Source organism: Patagioenas fasciata, chromosome 20 (genome assembly GCF_037038585.1).
Source record: "Patagioenas fasciata isolate bPatFas1 chromosome 20, bPatFas1.hap1, whole genome shotgun sequence".
Taxonomy (NCBI): domain Eukaryota; kingdom Metazoa; phylum Chordata; class Aves; order Columbiformes; family Columbidae; genus Patagioenas; species Patagioenas fasciata.
This window is the reverse complement of record NC_092539.1, coordinates 1,110,994-1,133,458: the sequence shown is the minus strand read 5'-3', so window position 1 is coordinate 1,133,458 and position 22,465 is coordinate 1,110,994. Positions and strand designations below refer to the sequence as shown.

General features: G+C 52.0%; 1 protein-coding gene across 1 annotated transcript; it reads left to right on the top strand.

The window, feature by feature from the left end:
• Window positions 1–2,730: 2,730 nt before the first annotated feature.
• On the top strand, window positions 2,731–22,022 carry UAP1L1 (UDP-N-acetylglucosamine pyrophosphorylase 1 like 1). The gene is made up of 9 exons (XM_065853871.2): window positions 2,731–3,026; window positions 10,290–10,494; window positions 12,071–12,246; window positions 13,316–13,488; window positions 14,739–14,932; window positions 15,731–15,871; window positions 17,997–18,182; window positions 18,939–19,005; window positions 19,945–22,022. The coding sequence occupies exons 1-9, from the start codon at window positions 2,750–2,752 to the stop codon at window positions 20,029–20,031; spliced, it is 1,506 nt and encodes a 501-aa protein (XP_065709943.2). The 5' UTR covers window positions 2,731–2,749; the 3' UTR covers window positions 20,032–22,022.
• The last annotated feature ends 443 nt before the right edge of the window (window positions 22,023–22,465 follow it).

Sequence of the window (22,465 nt, the reverse complement as noted above, 5' to 3'; positions counted from 1 at the left end):
ACTTCCCACGGGAGGAGAGGTCACAGCAGCTGCGCCAAAGCCCAGCAGAGTGCTGGGGGAACCGGGTGGTGCTGGTGGAGAGTGGGACGCCTACAGTAAGCAAGGTCTGGTGGGGAACCAGCTGTGTCTGTGAGCTCAGTGTGTGCTGCTGCCCGGCACAGGGACAGAGCGCAGCACAGCCGGCCTCCGCAGGTTGCGCTGCCAGCCAAAACAGCGCCGCAGCCAAAGCGTGCTGGTTCCTGGCCAGCGCAGGTTACCAGGCCATACCCAGGAAGGGTTGGCTTGCGCTCGGTTAAAATCAGAGCAAGAGCTGTGCAAACAACAGTCGAGATGCCAAGTTCTGGTGCCCACATCACTGTTCAATTCATTAAGCGCAATTGGTGTTAATCCTTTCTTTCAGCCCCAAAGCTGAGGGTATGCAGGGAATCACTTCCAACGGGGTACTGAAGTGTCAACCCAGAAATGCATCTGTCCTCAGGAAACCTCTGGATAGAAGCTGAAAGGTGAGGGGAGTGTGGTCGGGAGAGGCAGCAGATTTTCCCTGGGGGAGGGCTGTCTTCTTTCATCTTCCCAGCTCTGAGGTGTCGTGTTTTCCATCTTGCTGCTCACGGGGCCTCTTGAGGACGTGCTCTGTTTGCTTTGGAGGGGCCGGGTGCTTCCCACAAAGTGACTTTTCTTTCCTCCAGACTGTTTTTTCCGAGGGGGTTAGAGCAGGAAGCCTGTGGCTGCCCGAGGCCCGTGGGCTGCCACGAGGGCTGGGAGCAGGGCAGCCGGTGGGAAGAGAAAATGAGCTGCCGGGGGGTGGGTTTGTTTGCTCACCCTGCGACAAGCCTGGCTCTGCAAGGCAAGACTTTGTGCTGGTGGGCACACGGCAGCCACTCGTGTCCAGCCTCACCCCCACCCCTCCAGCCAATGGTCTCAGCACGATGAGTTTAAATATAGGGAATTGTCTGGGGCTTAAAGGAAAGCATGATAGGTGCTGCAAGGCCTGCGAGTAGAGTCTGTCCAGCAATTGCTCTGTCATATTATGAATTACGCTCTGCTGCCGCCGATGAAGCCAGGAGTGCCTAAGGACAGCACATAGCATTCGCGCCACAGTCATTAACTACCCAGTCTTTCATCTTATTCAGGGAACGATTGTAAAAACACATTTATCTGGGGAATGTATTGGTGGATACTTACGTACCAATGCCTGAAGCAGCTCTGCCTCTCTCTTGGTGGGATACCTCACCCCGACAGAGCAGTGTTTGCCATCTGTCTGCTTTCAGGGGGCTGGAGCTTTTTAATGACAAATTTCCTGTTACTCCTGCGAGCTTGTGTTTTGTTTGGCCCCAGCCGATCTTCCTGCTGTCTCAGGTTGCCCTGCCTGGTATATCTGATCCAACCTGCCACTGTTTTTATTGCTTTACAGGTTAAATTTCTACCCTCACAGGTTGTGGAATCAGCCCAGGAGACTGCAGCAGGACAAACGTGTTCTGGTGGATGGCTGGATGTGGGGAGTGGAAACACATTCACCAGCATGGTTTGCTGTGGTTGTTCCAGGAGAGCTGAGATCTCATGGCTACGAGATCTCACAGCTGCATGCTGAGGTTCCTTCAAGCTGAGGGAGCAAAGGCTGTGCAAGTTCCGCAGGAAGAGGCAGGGCTGGATTTACAAGTTGGATCTGATAGAGGCTTTCCTGATGAATAAGGGTCGATGATTATGCAGGCAGAACGTATGTGGAAGGACCTGCACCAGCTCACACAGCTGGAAGGCAGGGAATGCAACCATAGCAGGAATGTGTAAACGGGAGCAGAGCGAGGAGCTTTGGAAACCCTTGGCCTCTGCCCAGCAGGAGCTGTGTTGAGTCACATAACATAGGAAACGGCGTGACAGAAGCTTTGACAGCTATCAGGGATTCTTCCTGACCTGATTGTCACATCCGGATGGGGTCCAGCTCCCCTGACCCTGGTCACATGCAGGGAGGTGGGTATCTCTGAGCAGCTGTCTATCTGTCTGCCTGTCTTCTCGTCTCCTGTGCAGCCAGGTTTCAACTGCAGGCAGGATGCCACGGGGACAGGCTGGTGGCTGGGACAGGGAGTTGGTGCCAGGCTGCCCAGTGGCAGGAGTGGAGTGAATACATGGGGTGTTCAAGCACAGGACATCGCGCTGTCCGCACTGGGCAGCCTGTGACCCCGGCGGGGGCTGCCGCGCTGTATGCCTTCTGACACGACGCGGCTGGCACAGCCTCGGGCTTTGGAGGTTTGTGCCCAGTCAGTTCAGTGCTGCTGGTGCTGCATCTCTGATGAGGAGCCAGACTCGTGAGCCGGGTGGCCTGGCCCCGCAGCAGCCATTGCGACCGGGGGCTGAAGTCACTCCAAGAGTTTTTGACACATTTGCAAATGTGCGTGCAAGAAGGGGCCTGAGACTTTCCCAGGTACAAAGATCCCAGCACCCCTGGGGAGTATATCTGGTACCCTTGTCAGGTACCACTGAGCCCCCAAAAACACCTCGCCTCAGCTGGCACAGCCAGCAGGGGAAGGGGGAAACGCTGCCGAGACCCCGCAGTGGCGCAGACCCACAGGGTCCCGCAAATCCGAGGACCCGAACCCCGGGAGCCCGGGCGGGTCCCGGGAACCGTGCAGAGCCGGGGGCCGAGCCGTGACCCGCGAATCCCGCCCTTCCCCGCCCCGTCCAGCCGATTCCCCGCCCCGCGCGGTCCCGCTCCGGGCAGAGGTGGCCGCGGTGCGGGCCCGGCGGCCGCGGGGCGATGGGGCCGCCCGAGGAGGCGCGGGCGCGGCTGGCGCGGTGCGGGCAGAGCCACGTGCTGCGCTTCTGGGCCGAGCTGGGCCCGGCTCAGCGCGGGGCGCTGCTGGCGGCGCTGCCGCCGGGCCTGGGCGAGCACTGCCGGCTGGCGGCGGCGGCCGGGGCCCGGCAGCGGGGGCCGCCGGAGCGCCTGGATGGCCGGATGGAGCCGCTCCCCGGCTGGCTACTGGGCAGCGCCCGCCGCAGCGGCCCCGCCGCGCTGGAGCGCTGGGAGGCGGAAGGTGAGCGGGGCGCGGGGCCGCCCGTCGGCTCGGGGCGGGCGCTGGGGCTCTGCGGGCTGGGACGGGGATACGGGAACGTCTGTCCCGGTGTCGCCGCCTGCTCCCGACGGGCTGCCCAGCGTGGCCCTCCCGCCACTCGGTGCCCAAAATACTGAGGCATGTCCTGCAAACCAGCCGGGGCTGTGCTAAAACCGACAGCGGGGCCCGGAGCTGCCCCGGTACGGGGACTCGGCGGGCACGTCCATCCCGCGGGGCCCGGGGCTGTTCCTGAAGGAATCCCCGCGGCCAAGTCGTGTCCTGCGGGGGCAGCTCCGGCCCAGCATCGTGGGCTTTGGGGGTGTTTTGGTGTCAGGTATGGGGGATGCGAGGCAGGCAGAGCAGGAGAGGTTTGGGGTTACGGCTGTAGCTCCGGGCTGTGAACATGGGCAGGGCTGTGGGGGCACTTTGGGGCTGAGACGTGGTGAGGCTGGAGAGCACGTGATCGCAGGACTCGGTCAAGGCCGTGGCTCACGGATGGAGGCCGAGTCCCCGAGGAGGGTGTGAGGGGAGGGTTCGCGTTGCCGCTGCCCTGGGGAGCTGCTGGGGACACTTGCTGGTCCCCCAGGCTGCTACGGGTGCAGGGCAGATCTCGTGGTGGTGCCGGGGCTGGCATGGGACAGAGACGGCGTATGGGAGCAGAATGGGTGGTGTGGAAGAAGCCCAGCAAAGCCCAGCGTCATTGATTTTTGTAGCCCAGTAGATGCTGGCAGCTTTCCCGGGTCACGCCGTGGACGTGTGAAGGGTGGGAGCGATGGGGAAGGCAATGGCTGGATGTGGGTGCTGTGCCCCCACAGGACATACGTCTTACACAGACATCCTGGGTGCTCTCTTCCATTTATTTACAAAGATTCAAATTGTCTTCCCTCCTTCTTTATAAAATGTAACAGTACTGTTAAAAATAACTGTAACAAAAAAAGGAAGCCAGGAAAAACAGCTGTGGTTGGAGAGGCGCTTGCAAGTGTCTGCAGAGCCTTGACCTAAACCTGCCAGCAGAGGTTGGGATGTGTGGAAAGGGGAGTAAAGATTTCCAAACAAGAACAAAACCAGAAGTGGCAGAGTCACGGGGCAGAGGACTTTTCTGCCGCGTCAGACTTGGCTGACGGGGCTGAGCGGTGATGGAGGGAGCGGGAGGAAACCGGTGACCCGAGGCCACGTGTGCTTGATCCAGCCAGGGTTTCCACCAGCCATGGTGACATCTCCAGCCCGGCAGAGGAGCGTGTCAGCACCCCCGCACCACGGCGGCCACCCAGACACTGCTGCGGTTTGATGGGAACCCACCCTGATGGTGGTCGCTGCCTCTTACCTGAGGGTGTTGTGGTCAGAAAGGGAACCAATGAATTCTAGAGGCACATGGGTCTAGGTCAAGGCCGCACGGTTAAATTAACAGTTTTGCCAAACTGGGTCCTTTGTGTTCCGCCCTGCTGGGCCAGCGAGGAGCCTCGTGCCACGTTGGCAGCAGGTAGGGCAGGCATGCTGTGCTGTGAGCAGAGCTTGCAGGGTCCAGAACAGCTGCTTTGTTTGGGACCACCAGCATCGTGCACAGCTCAGCTGGTCCTGAAGTCCAGTCCCTGAGCCACATTCGTCCTGCAGGCAGATTTTTGTCATTTCTGCCAGGAGAGGGGGACGTGGTTCTTCTGTTTCCTTTTGGTTTGTTTTTATGATGGAGTTTAATGCTGGAGATGGGAATCAGCTGTCAGAGGAGGGTAATCGGGAGCAAGACTTTGTGCTGCTAAACCCACGCGGCACTGGTGTGCCAGGCATCCCTGCGGACGTGGTTTCATCCCCGTGGGGTCCTGTTCCCCTGCGTGGTGTTTCCCAGTGGAGCCCAGTGTCATGGCGCAGGCTTTGCAGGGGTTGTGGTCCCTGAGGGGACACGGGTGCTGAAAGGCTCTTGTTTCCGTGAGCTACTGTGGTGTTGGGCTGGCCGGGAGCAGAGCGAGCCGTCCTGAGCTGTCCCGAGCCGTCCTGAGCCGCTGCTCCACGTCCCTGAGGCTGCAGAGCTGATACAACCGTGGCTGTGTGTCGGGCTGATCCAGCCCGTGGTTCTGGGTCAGGCTCAGCGCTGAGCTGAGCTCATCTGCCCATGGGGGTCCGAGTCCCAGCAGCTCCGTCTGCAGTGTCCTCTGCAATGACTGAACAGCTGAAATGATGTCTCCTTCTTTGCCCTTCCCCCTTTTTTGTGATAAAAAATGGTGGTTGAAAGAACCAGGCAACTCAAAACTTAGTCTTGGGAACACCCAAGGTACTTTTTAATAGTTTAAAAAAGTGTATATCATTATTGTCTTTAAGATGATAAAACTTAGCATGGGCAGATCTGCTTTCAGGTCCTAAACACAAACATGAAGTGATCGCATTTTCTAGGCAGCCTCAGGGATGATGATACAAATAAAGCTTTTACATTCTGTGAATGTTTTATTAATGAAATCTGAGTCTTTGGCACGGGCCACAGTGCAGTTCCCCTTTCATCAGGAGGTTTGATCATTCGTTCTTGTTATTTTACTGTTCTGCAGAATTAAGGATTTGGGGTGTTTTGCTTTATTCTCTTGCTGAGTGCTGCTATAATCGGGCTGATGTGCCTGTCCAGTAGGAGAATTCAGTCAGTTCGTACGAGATCAAGCTGTTCTTCCTTCAAAACTGTTCTGCCTTTTTTTATTTTCTGTGCAGAATAGGACTTACAGCAGCATTGGTGTGTATCTAACAGCAACTCATCTTCCCGTTTTTGTTTGGTTGCGCTGTTCATGTTTCGTATGCTGCAGAAAATAAGATGGATTTTTTTTTTAAGAGGAATAAATATTTCCATTTACTGCAGGAATGTGCAGTGAGATGAGTCAGTTGTTATGAATTTTAGTCATGAGTATTAGCAGTTTTACAGTTGGGGAGTCAGAGCAGACCTGCTTATTCAAATCTTGGGGGGTATTGGTTTTCATGGCAACCAAGATCAGAAACTTGGAAAAACTCTCCTGTAGTTGTAGGGTTGCACCACGAATACTGGGAATGCCACAACTGATGGGAAGGACAGTCCCCTTGCCGGTTGTTCGTGTGTGCCTGGTCTGCCATCTCCCAGGAATACGGCCCCGTCAGTCTGCTGGGTTTTGGGAAGAGAAAAGGTGACCGACACCATTGATGTTATCAGTGGTATTGCTGTGGACTTGGGTTCGTCCCACTTAGGTCGAGGTGCTGGTCCCTGCAGCAAAAGGCCCCTCCAGGAGGTGGCTGTGAGATGCCAAATCCCCCTTGGGCAGATTCTGTCATCTCATCACTGCGTGGAAAACATCTGAGAGCTGCCGTCTCCTCTGGGACATCCCCACTTCAGTGGGGTGACGCCAGCCCTGGTTCCCCTGGTCATGGCCAAGCATCGTAGCTGCTTGTGCCAGATGCTGCACGACAAAGCGAGACCTTGCAGGCTTTTCCCATACAGCGTTTGCTCCAGAGCTTCATGGGAGTGACGCCCCATGGTTGGAGCCTGTTGCTGTGCATAAACCTCTAGTTTGAGGTCAGTGGGATGTGATCTGTCGCATCAGGACCAGAGTGTGTATGTCAGCGTGAGCCCAGCGATGCTGAGGTGGGGTTGGAGTGGAGCAAATGCCTGGCTCGGTCCACTGGTGGATGAATCTCAGTTGCACCCCAAAGCAACACCCACTCTGCTGCAGCCCCTGAGACCAGCAGATGCTGAGTTCAGAGCTCAGTAAGGCAAGGCCTAAGTAAGGATGAGCACTAGTGAGTAGGGGGCTCTGGAGCACAGAGGAGTGCCGTGTCGGTGGGGCAGGCGATGGACGTGCTGCAGCTGCACCACAGCTTGCTGTCTCACTCCGCCTGCTTGTTCTCCATGGAGCTGTTCTCCTGGTTGTTGTTCTCCACAGAGCGGTTCTCCTGGTTGTTGTTCTCCACGGAGCGGTTGTTGTTCTCCATGCTCCACCTGTCTGGAACAGTCCCAAGTGGGTTGTGGCAGGTACTTTGATTTCACTCACCATGTGCCTCAGCCTTCAACTTCAGCCCAAGGCTATTCAGATCTTTAGAGAGCTGCAGGTTTGCTTTCTTGGCGGACTGCTGGTCTTCTTGATGCCAGAAGAAGGTTGTGTGTTTCCTTTCACGCTGTTGCCCTTGTGACCCCCCTAACTAGAGCAGTGGGACACTGGTGTGGCACAGCTGGTGCAGCTGGGAAGGAGCTGTGTGCTTGCATCCTGAGGAGCAAGTAGCTGGAGCCAGCTGGATGGTAACGTGTCTGTCTGTCTGTCTCACCATCTTGGCTTCTCTGCCTGGTCGGATGTGCTGACCGGGTTGCCAGCCCTGCACAGCTGCCTGTGGTGGATTTGTGCTGCCGGCTGGTACTCGTTCAGCCCTGGGTGGCTGTAGCGTGGTGACATTCAGAGCCCTTCACATTGCTGGCTCTCCGGGCCCATGTCCATCTGCTGTGGGTTTTAAATGCGATTTGGAATCACTGGAGGGTGACACATCCAGTGTTGTCCTTGGCCATGGCAATGATGGCAAGTACAATCTTGTTCATGGCCAAGGGTTTTTCTTTGCTTAGACACCACTATTTATCTTGCTTTATGAGAGGCTCATCGTTACTGTGAAGAGGCCAAGATGAAGCATAAGGCTGAGAGAGTTGGGGTGTTCAGCCAGAAGACCAAGGCTCCGGGGAGACCTTAGAGCAGCTTGTCAGTGCGTAAAAAGATGGGGACAGACTTTGAGCAGGGCCTGTGGCGATAGGACAAGGGGTGATGGTTTTAAACTAAAGGAGGGAGATTCAGGCTGGACAGGAGGAAGAAATTGTTGCCCTGAGGGTGGTGAGAGCCTGGCCCAGGTTGGCCAGAGAGGTGGTGGATGAACCATCCCTGGAGACATCCCAGGCCAGGCTGGACGGGGCTCCGAGCAACCTGAGCTGGTGAAGATGTCCCTGTTCATGAGAGGGGGCGCACTGGGGGAGCTGGGAAGGTCCCTTCAGCCCAAACTGTTCTGTGATTCTGTGATAACGTTGCTCACGAACAGATTGGCCCAGCAAGAGGGCGGAGTCATAAATTTCACATATCGATAAGGATTCTGATTTTTCAGCATAGTGAATGTATCAAGTTTGGCTGATAGGTTGGGTTGCAGATATAACAAATGTATTACATAACTGATGTAGTTCTGCTGCTTTTTCTTTCTATTAGCCTCTAAAGCTATTGCAAGATATTAAAATGTGAATAAAAAATAGTGGAGTCTTTCAGTCCCAAATCCAGGCTGAGTCAATGCTAGGACTGTGGTACATAGTGAGCGAATGGAGGCAATTCATATTTGAGAGAAGTCCACTTCTGTTAGTGTGATATTCTAGAAGATTGATAGGGAAAATACGATTTCATTCTTCACAAGCCCAGAAGTTAACATTTTAGCTAACTGCCTGTAGTTGTCCTTTGGTGGTGACAAGCTTCTGCAGAACAACACTTCAGGAGAATGGGAGAATTCCCATGGCTTCCTTGCAGAGTGGTTGATCGGCTCCCTGCGCTGGTCGAGCTCAGCAGCACCATGACAGTTGTTATTCCTTTTTCTGGGATGGAGCAGCAGAGGGGAATGGGCAGGAGCTCTTGCTTGTGGCAGCACTCGCTGCTGCAGCTGTGCCCATTCTCGCCCTGCCACAGGACACGGAGTGGCTGCCACAGCAGTGACCTGAACCAAAGACTTTGGCTTTGGTTTCTCACTGCAACCAGTCACTTGGAGCCATGTTTGTAAGATGCTGAGGGGTCTGAAGCATCTTCCTGATGAGGAGACACTGAGAGAGCTGGGGCTGTTCAGCTGGAGAAGCTGAGAGCGATCTGATCAATGATCAATATCTCAGGGTGGGTGTCAGAGGATGGACCAGACTCTGTTCAGTGGTGCCCAGCGCCAGGGTGAGGGGCAGTGGGCACAGACTGAAACACAGGAGGCTCCATCTGAGCATGAGCAGAAACTTCTCTGCTGGGAGGTGCCAGAGCCTGGCCCAGGCTGCCCAGAGCGGGTGTGGAGTCTCCTTCTCTGAGACATTCAAACCCGCCTGGACCCACCTGTGTGATCTGCTCTGTGACCCTGGTGAGCAGGGCTGGGCTGGGGATCTGCAGAGGGCCCTGCAACCCCAACTAGTCTGCAATTCTGTGATTTTCCCTCTGTTGCTCATTTAAACAGCCAATTATTTAAAGATGAGCATAAAACCAACCCTGTTTTTCTTCTAATTCAATATTTTCGGTCCCTGTGTCTTTCAGTCCAAGTTAGGAATTTTTCAGTCCCAGTTGCAGTTAGAGTTGTATGTTTGTCTTCTCTCCGAAGGCTGGGGTGCAGCACGTGCTGTCTGGGACCGCGGGGAGCAGCACCAGGCTGGGCGATGTCCGGGAGGCTCCTTGCGTGGGGTGGCACAGGCTCTGGCAGCTGTGCCCAGCAGAGCTGAGGCTGCTGATCCGGGCAGTGCAGGGCCCGCGCTCCCGGAGCAGCACAGAGTGCGCCCTGAGGGAAAACCTTGCTCCCGGTTGTTGTTACTGTGGTGCTGGCTTGGGAGAAGGCAGGGAACAAAGACTGTCAATGAGCTGGGTGTTTATTCTGTGGTCTGGTTCTTCCCCAAGTTCTGGACTTCCCTGGTTTGTCAGGAAAAATGATATTGGTTTTAATTAGATTGTGGTAGTTGCACTTCTGCAGGCTGGGCTTTCTTATTAGTCCTGATAGCAGCTGAACAGAAGCTGGAGCACAAGCAGAGATAGTTGATTAGGGCAGATACCAGAAGTGCCCGTGCTTTACTGGAGATTATGAGACTTTGCTTCTTTGGGACGTTTAAGTGTTGGTGACAAGGGTGCTCTGGAGGCTCTAGTCTAGCCCCTGTTTGGAACAGGACCATACCCAGCCCTAGGTCAGGCCAGCTATGGCTTTATCAAAGTGAGCCCTGAACACCTTAAGGGACATCCCCATCTCTCTGGATACCTTTTCCAGATCTGCACCATCTTCCCAGTAAAGAGTTTTTATCCTAATGTCCAGTTTGAACCTCTTAAGGTGCAACTCATGGCTGTTTCTGTTGTTACACCATCTACTGCTCCATCAAAGAGGTGAAATGATTTATTTTCCTGGTGCATGCAGCATTGTATTTGTCTCTACACTGCCAGCCCTGGGCATTGGACTGTCAGCTTCTGGTTGTTGCCTGAGCTCTGCAGAAAGGCTCAGGAGAAGAGCAGGGGGTGTTGATTGCTTTTGTGATTCTTATGTTCCCTCGGGGTTCTTTCTCCTGTTCAGGCTTGCATCAGATCTCACAGAACAAGGTGGCAGTGCTGCTCCTGGCTGGAGGACAAGGAACCCGCCTGGGTGTGAGTTATCCCAAGGGCATGTACGACGTGGGGCTGCCCAGTGGCAAGACCTTGTACCAGATCCAGGCAGAAAGAATCCGCAAAGTGGAGCAGCTGGCTGGCCAGAGACACCACTGCAAGTGTGCCATCCCCTGGTAGGTGACCTGGAGCCACAGACCTGCTGTGCTCTTTGTGTTGCAGCTTGACTGTGTTGTCTTCTTGGAGCACTTTGTTGGGTGCGGTACAGAGACACGTCGGGCAGAGCTTTTTGTCTGCAGGAGTTGCGATGCCAGCAGCTGGAGGAGGGTGCACAGGGGTGGGAAGTGGCAGGTCCGTGTCTGCAGATGTCAGTGGCCATGAATCACTGGCCACCACCCTAACTGCTGTACCATGCTGCCTTTTCAAGCACAGTCCCTGACAACACTATAAACAGAACTTTTCAGTGATTGTTTCTGATGCTTTATGAGAGATTTCATCTGTTTCTGCTGTGCTTTCTCAGGTTCCTGCATGGAGGGAGAGATTGCCTAGAGCTCACCTTCCGAGCCCCTGCCTCCCCTGGTCTGCAATTTCTGCCACAGCAAAAAACCTCCTTCCCTTGCAGTAATAAACGCTTGTCGTGCCCCATTTTCAGGCCACCCCCTGCTGTTGTTTACAGCTGGCTGCTGTCTCTCCTGGCTTTCAAGAGCCTCCAAAAGGTTTCAAAAGAGACTGTCTCTGTACAAGGTGCAAAATGTGAATTGCCTATGAGATGTGGTGGGTGAGAGAGAGGAAGGTGCTGCAGCTCACTTCTGCAAATGTTTTCTAAGTGTTGTTCATTAGACTACAGAGAGATACATTTATGAAACCACTGGTCTGAGTCAGGATTTGGGAAGAATGAAACAGCAGGTGTCTGAGGTCTTCAGGGTAGCACATTGTTGTCCAAACTGGAGATCAAAGGTGATTTGAGTCCATACGGTGTTTCTTTCTGACACTGTGCATGCATTACATGAATCGCTAATGCACCCTCCCGGGTGCTGCTGGGAGCCCGGACGGTTGTGTGCAGGGTGGTTACCATTGGCTGCTGCAGTGCACTGTTCTGCAAGGATGTAAATCGGGGGATGTGAGGTCCAGGCTCTCCCGTGCACGGCGTTGGTTCCCCTGGTGTGCTGGCAGAGGACCCCGCATACCTGTGCCAGGAGTTGTTGAAGTGCTTGACAGGTAGATAATGAAAATGGCTCTTGGCCACTGTGGAAGGAGGAAGATAGTGGAGGGAGAGACAGCAGCAAAGTGGAGCTGGAAGGAGAGGAGGAAATAGAGAAACTTAAGAGAAAAACTAATAATGCAACCAACATTTGAAAATGCTGCTGATGGCCTCTGCTGGCAGACTGCACCGCTGGGGATTCACAGCTCGTTCTCAGCACCTTGTGCTCGTCAATGCTTCTTTAGACACTTAACATCAGTTTGAATCTAAGGTGAATGAGGCTGTTGTATTGTCCTTTTCCTTGTTTTCCAGCTCATATGGATATCCAGATGTCATTCACGTTTAGGGAAAGGCTCTTCTGCCCTGGCTGGCACTGAGCCTGTGAGTATCGTCATGCGTGAGTTCTGGAGGAGAACTCCCCCGCACACCGCAGGATGCCATAGTGTCTCTCATTTAATGCTCTTGGGTTTCCTCTCTTTTGTATTCTGTTTGTACTTTTGTCTTTCGGTTGTGGTTTTCTTACTCATTGCTCAGCACCCATTTCTACCCAGGTACATCATGACAAGTGAGTTCACGCTGGGGCCGACGGAGGAGTTCTTTGTAGAACACAACTACTTCAACCTGGATCGATCCAATGTGGTCATGTTTGAACAGAGGATGCTGCCCGCTGTCACCTTTGATGGGAAGGCCATCTTGGAGGAGAAGGGGAAGATTGCTATGGCTCCAGGTACCCCGCTGATCACTCTTACACGGTACAGTGATGTAACCTGTGTTGGTAGCTGCTACTCGCCATCAGCCAGCCTTGGTGCACAGAGCAGTCGTTGGAGGTCAGCGTTAACGCTTCTGATTAGTGTGAGAGTTCAGTTAAATGTTTCAGGTTGGTAATCAAGAGGTATCAGTCTCTGTCTAGTTGTTGCTGGAGATTTGCCCACAGCACATGGGCTTTATAAAAGCCGGGGAGTATTGTCAGGATTAGGAGTGGTGCAACTGCAGATTAGGAGCAATGTGCATCAGTGGGGCTGTGCAGGAGGTCCCGGGGTGAAGCTGTTGGGAGCTGGGCTCCCATTCAAGGCTGATAGCTGGAAATGGGTGAAAAAGCAGCAAGAAGATTAACTCTTTCCAAAGTGACTGCAATATCTCACCTTGTAAAGTTCTTATCTTCTGTTCACCTGGGCGTGTTAAGAGGCCGGGTGAAGGCAGCCTGCTCGGCCGGGCAGGGATGCGGTTTTGCAGCTGCAGAGGGGTTTTCTTGAGCTGACAGGGGTGTCAAAGGAGAAACTGTGAAAGAGTGATCTGTGGTGAACAAATGTCCAGGTGTCTTTTGTAGAGCTGCAGTTCAAAGGCACTGGGAAGCTGTGGGGGGAAGATAAACAGAGAATAAAGTTTATTTTAGTGTTTTTCTTCAAGCTGAATTTGAAACGTGCTTTTGCTCTGCACTGGAAGAGAAGAAATGTAACAGGCTTTTCCCATCCTCTGCATAATGTTTTTCCCTTTAGTGTTTTCCCTCTGAGGATCTTGCAGGGCTTCATGAAGTCTGAAAACCCTTCCCCGTGAGGCTGGTCCCCGCGGTCCCGCTCTGCGGGTGAGGGCGCTGGGCTGTGCGGGGAGCAGGCTTGTGCTGAGCTGTGTGGCAGAGCTGGGAATAAGATCTGGTAGCACTGACTTAGCTAGAACACATTCCATCCTCTGCTGGTGAGGAAAGTTTGTTCAGAACTTCCAGCTTTTTCCCTCTTAGCTACAAAACCCCCACTAAATCACTCATTAACCAGGGCTTTCTCTTTTCTCTTGCGTTATAGATGGCAATGGTGGCTTATACCGTGCTTTGGTGGACAATAAGATCTTGGATGACATGAAGCGGCGTGGAATCCAGTACGTCCATGTATACTGTGTGGATAATATCCTCGTGAAAATGGCAGATCCAGTCTTCATAGGCTTCTGTGTGTCCAAAGGGGCAGATTGCGGTGCCAAGGTGAGGCGGTGCTAGTGCAGGGCCATGCTCTCACAGGGAGTTACGGTCCGGTTACATTTGGAAGCTGCTGGTGAAGGGGGAGCGCAGACGAACGGGGTGTTCAGTTGGTCGGACAGTGGCTCGCTCCAAGCAGAGGCCGCTTGCTGCCTGCGTTGCCTTCAGAATCCCAGCCTGCCGGCGTCGTCCTCCCCTCCTCCTGCAATATTGTGGAAAATAAGCTTCAGTGAGAGCAGGGACTGTAACTGCACAGGAAACTACAAACTGTAATTGCTTCCCTTTTGTGCCCTGCCCTTTCTGTGAATGCGCAGGGGGTATCTAGAAGCCGTATTGGACTGGGTTGTGTTTTATTAATATAAATGCATCTTTGAGTCTAATGGCATTCATTATGCCCCAGTGTGGAAGATGAGGAAAGCCAAACCAGCCTGGTTTTGTCACCATAAAGCAGCAGGTGACTGAGCAGAAATAAATATTGCTTTAATCATGAACACTGTTCATGCAAACAGGGAGCTGAGGGCCGATAGCTGCAAACGTTTTTCATTTAATGCCAGGTCCCAGTCCTTGGTAAGAGCAGTGCCCCACAGTATGCCAATTTCTTTTGACTAGTTTATCTTCTGAGCAACTGTGCAATTAAGTGGTCCAGTACTGGGTTTGAGAATCATAGAATAGAATCATTTTGGTTGGAAAAGACCCTCGAGTCCAACTGTTAACCCAGCACCAGCACCAACCGTGTCCCCAAGAACCTCATCTCCGTCTGTCCAACCCTCCAGGGATGGTGACTCCAGCACTGCCCTGGGCAGCCTGTTCCAATGCCCCACAGCCCTTTGGGGAAGAAATTGTTCCTAAATCCAACCTCAACCTCCCCTGACGCAACTTGAGGCCGTTTCCTCTGCTCCTGGTGCTTGTTCCAGGGAGCAGAGCCTGAGGTCCCTGGCTCCAAGCTCCTTCCAGGCAGTTCAGAGATCAGAAGGTCTCCCCTCAGCTCCTGTTCTCCAGCTGAACCCCCCAGGTCCCTCAGCCGCTCCCATCACACTTGTGCTCCAGCCCCTCACCAGCTCTGTTCCCTTCTCTGAACTTGCTCCACCTCACTGTTGGGCAAAATGTGTCTGCAGGCTCCTCTGTACCCCCAGCACTGCCTTGTCCGTGCAGCTGAGGCGCCTGATGATCAGCTGTAGGATCGTTTGTATGCAGGAATTGGAATAGTGCTGGGATTTTCTTCCTCCTCGTCACAGCCATCTGTCCTGTGGCTGCAGGTGGTGGAGAAGGCGTACCCCACCGAGCCCGTGGGGGTGGTGTGCTGTGTGGACGGGCTCTACCAGGTGGTGGAATACAGCGAGATCAGCCTGGAGACTGCGCAGCAGCGCGGCCCCAACGGGGGACTGGTGTACAGCGCTGGCAATATCTGCAATCACTTCTTCACGGTTGAGTTCCTGGAGATGGTGGCCCAGTAAGTTCCAGCAGACCTGCTAGGCAGCTGTGCAGCCCAGAAATGCCTCCAAGAGTGGGTGTTCCTGTAATTTCAGTTATGGGTACCTCCTGCTCTGCTCTTCACCTCCTCTCTCCTCCAAACAGTTCAAAACAGCTGTATCCCCTTTTGTGACAGCCTCAGCATGCTGTTCAGGCCTTACCCAGTGAAGAGCTTGCATGCTTTGCTGTAGCTGCATCGACTGACATACACCAGGATGTGACTTTCCTGGGCCTGCAGGGGTGAGCAGCATGGGCTGCGGTGTGGCAGCGGTGCAGCCCCGCGCTGAGGGTTTTCAGTGGGACTGTCAGCCATGCCACCCCTGGGACAGCAGAGCTGGGGACAGGGAGTGAAGTTGGGGGAGGTCTCTGCACCTTGGTGTTGGGCAATGGGGCTGTGATGGGGCACTGGGTGAGCAGCCCTGCGACCTTCCTGAAGAGCTCAGTCCATCCTTGTGTGAGGGATCTGCTCTGCTCCGTTGCCATCCCAGTCAGATAACAGTTTGGGTTACCTTTTTTCTCTCTGCATACAATCTCAGCCTGACTCAAGGTCCTCCCTCTTGCTTTGCCCCGTCCTGTCGCAGCGGTGCAGGCGGTGCCGCTGGCCGGGCTGCCCTGCGCAGTGTTCCCTGGATGTGACTTGGATCGGTTTGGAGACAGCAACACCCGCAGCAGCTGGGAGATGAGCCAGAGCAGCAATAAACCAGCTGCTTCCCAGCAGTGTGCTACGTTTTTCAGAGTGGGCATGAACTAAATGAACTTGTTTCTTCTCCTTTTGCAGGAAATATGAGCCGCAGCTGAGGCATCATGTAGCCATAAAGAAGGTGCCTTACATTGACGAGGAGGGAAATCTGGTAAAACCGCTAAAACCAAACGGGATAAAGCTGGAGAAGTTTGTGTTTGATGTGTTCCAGTTCTCTAAGTTAGTGTCAGATACGATTTTTTTATCCTTCCCTTCCCAATGTTTGTTTGAATGGCTGTAGGTTGGAACAGGCCTTGCTTGGAGCGCGTGGTTTGGGGGTGGATTGTTAGAAAGGGAAATTGAGCACAAAGCCAGCTTCTAATACAAACCCAAGCTGGAGTATTCAGACTCGCAGAAATCAAGTCTTTCAGGATTGTGGCTCCCATGGCAACTGCAGCTCTGGTGACGTGTTGGTGTGTCACACCGGCGCAGCTCACACCCTTGTGCTCAGAAAACAAGTCGCTTAAGCACCTTGGGGTTGTGGGAACTGTCAGTGTTGACGTGCCGAGCTCTAAACCAGGGCTAAGAGCGCTGTGCCATAGTGTGAGTGCAGTCGGGAATACTTTGTATTTAGGGAACATGGGAGTTTAATAATTTAGAAATTTAGCATGTGTTCTTATAAAACCTACTTTCCAGAGTCTCAAATTCAGCAATAAAGTCTCCATTTTAGGCTTAAATAAATGGCAAAAAGAGACGTCGGCAAACTGAATTATCATTGTTTGGGGATTGTATTTTTCTTTTTAGAGGATTCACTTCAGGATACAGAGCTCAAGATTTGAATGGGTCTCCATTTCCTGACAAGTATTCAGAAATATCTCACCAAAGGCAAAACCAGCGTGGGGGAAACAGTGCTGAGTTCTGAGCTTTGAAAGGACTCATTTGCAAGCAGTGAAACCTTGTGCTTTTTAACTAATACTTGCAGAGCCAGCTTGGCAGCTGTTCTTCACACGTGAAATGCAGAAATGCGCAGATGCTACTGTGGGATTTTTTGAATTTGCATTTCTGGTAAACAGCTGTACTTACTATTCAGCCGTGAATCCTCCCATATTGCTTATTCATCCCTGGGAGCTGGTGGCCTCGGTTGCTCCGTGCCTGCAGAGCGCAGTTCTGGGCGCAGCGGCGCGGTGCTCTGACGTGAGCCGTGCAGCTTGGCGCTGTGTCCGACCTCCAGGCGCTGCTGCTCTGTCCGTCCTGCCGTGCTCACAGCTGAGGATTTTGTGCACAAGTCTCCTCATGGCTGCAGAACTGTTTCTGCAGAACTGTTGCTTTTCCTCTTACCTGTGCACAGCTCTGGAGGGTTGTGAGGCTGTTATGTTCCCAGAGAAACTGGCCTTCTTGTGGTGTTTTTCCATCATACAGCACGGGTGCTTCTTCAGCAAAGGCAAGTGTAGGGTCCTGCAGCTGGGGAGGAACAACCCCAGGCACCAGCAGAGGTGAGGGGTGGACCTGCTGAAAGCAGCTCTGCAGAGAAGGACCTGGGAGTCCTGGTGGACAACAGGGTGGCCATGGGTCAGCAATGTGGCCTTGTGGCCGAGGGGGCCAATGGTACCTGGGGTGTGTGAGGAAGAGTGTGAGCAGCAGGTCAGAGAGGTTGATCCTCCGCCTCTGCTCTGCCCTGGTGAGGCCACGTCTGGAGTTGTGTCCAGTTCTGGGTTCCTCAGTTCAAGAAGGACAAGGAATTACTGGAGAGAGTCCAATGGAGAGCCCTTGGAGCCATGTTTGTAAGATGCTGAGGGGTCTGGAGCATCTTCCTGATGAGGAGACACTGAGAGAGCTGGGGCTGTTCAGCTGGAGAAGCTGAGAGGGATCTGATCAATGATCAATATCTCAGGGTGGGTGTCAGAGGATGGAGCAGACTCTGTTCAGTGGTGCCCAACGCCAGGGTGAGGGGCAACGGGCACAGACTGAAACACAGGAGGCTCCATCTGAACATGAGCAGAAACTTCTCTGCTGGGAGGTGCCAGAGCCTGGCCCAGGCTGCCCAGAGCGGGTGTGGAGTCTCCTTCTCTGAGACATTCAAACCCGCCTGGACACCTTCCTGTGCAATCTACTCCAGGGGTACCTGTGTTAGCAGGTGGGTTGGACAAGATGATCTCCAGAGGTCCCTTCAGCCGCAGTCAGTCTGGGATTCTGTGATACTTTGCTTTTCAGATGGGAGATGGGCTTTCCTTAGCTTGGCTGCCCCAGGCTGCATATATCGCTGTTCCCTAACATGTATATGAGCCTTTCCCCATGAAAGTTGTTGCTGCACCAAGATAGTTAGCTTTATTGATCATTATCATTGTTTTCTCCCCTTTGCTGGTAGGAATTTTGTGGCATTTGAAGTTTTGAGAGAAGAGGAATTCTCGCCACTAAAAAACGCAGACACAGCTGACAAGGACACTCCTACCACCGCTCGGCAAGCCCTCCTGGCCCAGCATTACCGCTGGGCTCTCAGGGCCGGGGCCACATTTCTGGATGAAAATGGTTGCAGGATACCAGAGAAACTCAGGTAGGAACCTCTGTGATCTCTGCAGCTCCTCTGTGTGTGGCTGCTGGCAGGTACCGCGCTCTACAAAACTGGGCTTAGTTTGATCACAGGGTGACTTGGCATCATTTTCGTTCAGCTGGTCTTTTCTGAACATGCAGAGTAACGTCTGTCACGGCTCCTGCTCTGCTACTGACTTTGATTTGCTCTCGACAGTAACTCACAGTGCTCTGGGCTTTATCTCTGGCAGAGATTCCTGCCCTCGAGTCAGGAGTTGACTCCTCACATAGGAACTCGTTAGGCAGGGGCAACCTTTTCCGTCATTCTGGATTTAGCCAGCCCAAGCAATTGTCATTTCTAGTCCTCACCAGCTTTTCTGACTGTGGCCCCAGTGCTAAGGCTCAGTAATATTCTCAGGTGGGCTTAAAGATCAACTATTACAGCAGTTACCAATTCAGATCCTTCCTGCATCATGGTGGATGGGAAGCTTCTTTTACCCCATGGGGCTACTGCATCAACTCCTTGTGGGCATAAACCCACAAGCTGTTAATTTGACTTGAAAAGCACCTCTATAGAGGTGGTGTTCTTGTCTGGATGAGAAATATTTGGGACCTTGCTAATTCCCTTCTATTTTCACACTTTGTGTTCAAGTAATGTCTGGTGAACGTTAGTCTAACAATTGTGTTATCCTTCTGGATATCCTGTTCCTGATGATGTTTTGAAGAAGATGCACTGTTTTTTAAACACAGCAAGAAGTTAATCCTGTGTTTTCTTCTCTAGTCTCTCAGGAACTGAAGATCCTCCAGCTGTGTGTGAGATTTCTCCATTAGTGTCTTACTTTGGAGAGGTGAGAATAACTCTCTGTGGAGGTATTTTTAAGAGTGGGCAGGTTTGTGTCTGACTTCCTTCCAAACACAGGGAATTTCTTTAGTCTGGGCTTGCTGAGCAATGGTAAGATCCAGGGAACTAGGACTTGGGTCCTGTGTTATGTTTGTGGTTCCGCTATGGTTACTCCTCAGCAGTTCGTTCACTCTCAGTTGTAGCCATCTGTAAAATGAGATTTGCAATGAGTCTGCACAGCTTCATTAAGACTCACAAGTACTTTGAGATCTTCTGGATGAAAAGTGCAGAATATTGGAATTACAAACCCCATGAGGTCACTGTGTGTGGTTCTGTGCCAGTGTGTGCCCAGCTCCCACCGTGATTGACCACCCAAGTGCACTATGTGCGTTGGCTTAGGAGAAACTGGATCTTAGAACAGATTCCTCCAGTTTGTCTTCCTGAAAAGAACTGATCCTGGGAAAGCTTCTTCCGTTTAGTACTGAGGAGCTTCCCTGTGCTGGGCAGATGGGGTGAGTGGATTGCAGGAGGATATATGGGCACTGTGGGCAAGTGGAATTCATCAAACTTTCCCTCTTTGCGAGGTTTCCATGTGCAGGCAGCAGAGTCATCACAATCAGTGTGTTGTAAGAACAAAATGAAAACAAGGCAATTTAAGTTGACTTTTCTTTGCCAGGATTATCGTGAGTCAAGGGGACAGCCTCCCGTGCCTGCCCCTCTCCAGGGAGGTGGTTTCCAAGCTCCATTGTTTTACGGTTCATGGGTCCCTCTCCTTCCTGAACCCCAGGTGTGGGGCTGATCCATCTCTGATACTGGGGAAACTGGTGCTGGTGTCTGTCCTTCCCCAGCCTTTTAGCTTTGGGTAGTCAGTCGTTCTTTGAGAATATTAAAATGAAGCAGTCTGATGCGTTTCCAACCTAACAGTGCTGTTTTCACCCGTTCTCAGGGGCTGGAGGTGCACATGAAGAACAAAGACTTCCCTTCTCCCTTTGTGCTCGATGAAAACAAAGTGGAAATCCTAGGAAATTCTTGAAAAGGAGGGAGGCCTTTCCACCTTAAATCAGATATCCCTCTGTCAGATCCTCTGTAAGAACTGACATTACTCAAATGTCAGCTATGAAGTGTGTTATAAAAAACCAAACCTGCTTTGCAATATCAGATCGATACCAAATCCCTGCAGCAGTTGTGTTTACACACGTGTGTGCTCAGCAGTTCTGGTTGGTCACTTGGAGGGCTGTGCCTTTTACCTCAATCTGTTTTGTAGACTTGGATGCAGATGAAGATTAGGAACTTCTGGGTACCGAACAGATTTTATATTTCTTAATTGCTGTGCATACGAATATGTAAAGGAGCCAGTTAGGGCCTAATAAATTAGCTCTGCATTCAGGAAGGTTAAATCTCTTCAGTGCCTTTTAGGTATCTTGTTTGTGCTGGTGGGATTGGGATTTTTTTGCTTGTAATTTTTTGGTTTGAAACGTGCGCACAGCTGAAGAAATCGTTTGATCTCTTTCTTCCCTAATCCTGTGCTGGTTAGAAGATCCAGTTGAGCAGTTGCATCCTCTCGCCGCAGTGCCGCGGGCAGGACCCCCGCTGTGTGTGAACATCGTGCCGGGTTCGGACCCCACAGCACATAGTTTGCCTATCCAGGCTCGCTGATGCCATTTATTTTACTGTTCATTTTTCTGTTTAATATATACCGTATTCCTCAAAGTACCTGAAAGTAATAAAAGGAACAAATCCTGATGGTAGAATTTATTGTTTAACCAAAACAACAAAAAAAAGAGGCTTAATCCCAGCATAACCAGTGTAGACAATGAACCACCAGCCTCTGCTTCTAGTTTCTGGCCAGGTAGTTTTCAGCACTTTCACTTATGAAATAATTCTTAAGATGCCTTGCTTTTAAATATATTACTAACCATAATGTAACGCTAAGTGTCAGCTAATTAAGGACGCTAATTGCCAGAACATATGTAGCATGTGAACTCAGCCCTGGCCGAGGGATCCTGGGCGGCCACGGTGCAGAAATGCCCGTTCCTGCTCAGCCTTTGGCCGCTGAGGCAGCGCTGAACACACCAAAGTCGCGTCACGCTGCTGAGGACGTGGGGCGGCCGGGCCGGCACTCGCTGCTTCTCCCCTCCATCAGCCGTCCAGGAAGGTGCCTCTTCTGGAATTTTGTTATTCCATGCATCCGCTTCCACTGAGGAGTTGCTGATGCTATTTTTGTTAAGCATAAATCTTTAAAATAACTTGCGTGGCTTTCTGTAATTCTTGATGTGAAGCTGTATTTAGAATATTGGGGAGGTATAAAAATGGCTTCGAGAGGAAATACAGTTTGTGAGTAGGCTCATGTTTTCCAAAGAAAGCATCTAAATGTCAGTGGCAGAGTTTTCAAGCGCAAAGTGTATCTGTGTGCACGTCAGTAATGAGCCTTTTGCATATGCAACCAGGTAACGACAGCTCTGATTGAGTCATTTTGCACATGCAGCCAGCAATTCGCATTTTGAGTACAAATTAAACATTTTTCCCTGACACTCAATTCTGTATTTTTTCCCGCAGTGTTTTATGGGTCATTCCATTCCTGTCAGTCAAGTTTTACATCTGAGAACAAATTGTGTTGTATCTTTGTGAGTATTGCTTGTCGATTCAGGCACATGCTCGTTTTCACTGTGCTATAAAGAAAGGATGTTTCTTTTGAAACTTCAGTTCCCGTGTGCTTCAATCATCTGTACACTGAGCTGCTGACGTGGCTTTTAAAAGCTGTTTTCAAGGAGAACCTGAATTAGGATGCTGGATGTCTGTTGGTTTTGTGTTTTGCTTTGTTTTTTCTAGGACTCTTCACATTTTAAACTGGAACATAGAATTTTGAGAGAACTTTGTTACATACAGGACAGATTTTTTGTTTTAAAAAAGTAATTCTAGTATGCATCATGAAATGAAAAAAGTACCTGAAACAAAGAGAGGTCCCGTAGTACTCCAGAAACTTTTGGACACCTAAGCATTTTTATAATAAAGATGTTACTGTGATTTCTTTGTGTCTGTCTGTGTTTCCTGTCCATGATCTTTGTCCCCACACGTCCTGGGTGCTGTCCCCCCTGGGCAGTGTCACTGGTGGCTGGGGCTGCGGTGCCCACACTGGTTTACAGGGGAGGTGGAACTGCGTGGGGGGTAATTCCTGACAGGGTTTGGCACTGGGATGTGTTTCTCCATCACAAACCAGCAGACTGTGTTCTTGCCTGCAGCCTTGGGTTTGGGTGTTGTTTATTTTTTCTTTCTTTCAAGCTTTTCCACTCAGTTTACTGAGGGCAGTTTAATTGTGGGTGGTGTGTGTTTTTCCTTTGTTTAAAGAAGATTTGTGGGAGCTGGATCTGAGTCAGGCTTCTGCAGCTGTTGTGCAGGTAACGGGTACTCACTGTAATGCAACTTCTGCTCGGCTTCTCGTGGCAGGCAATTTCTAATCAGGGCTCTGT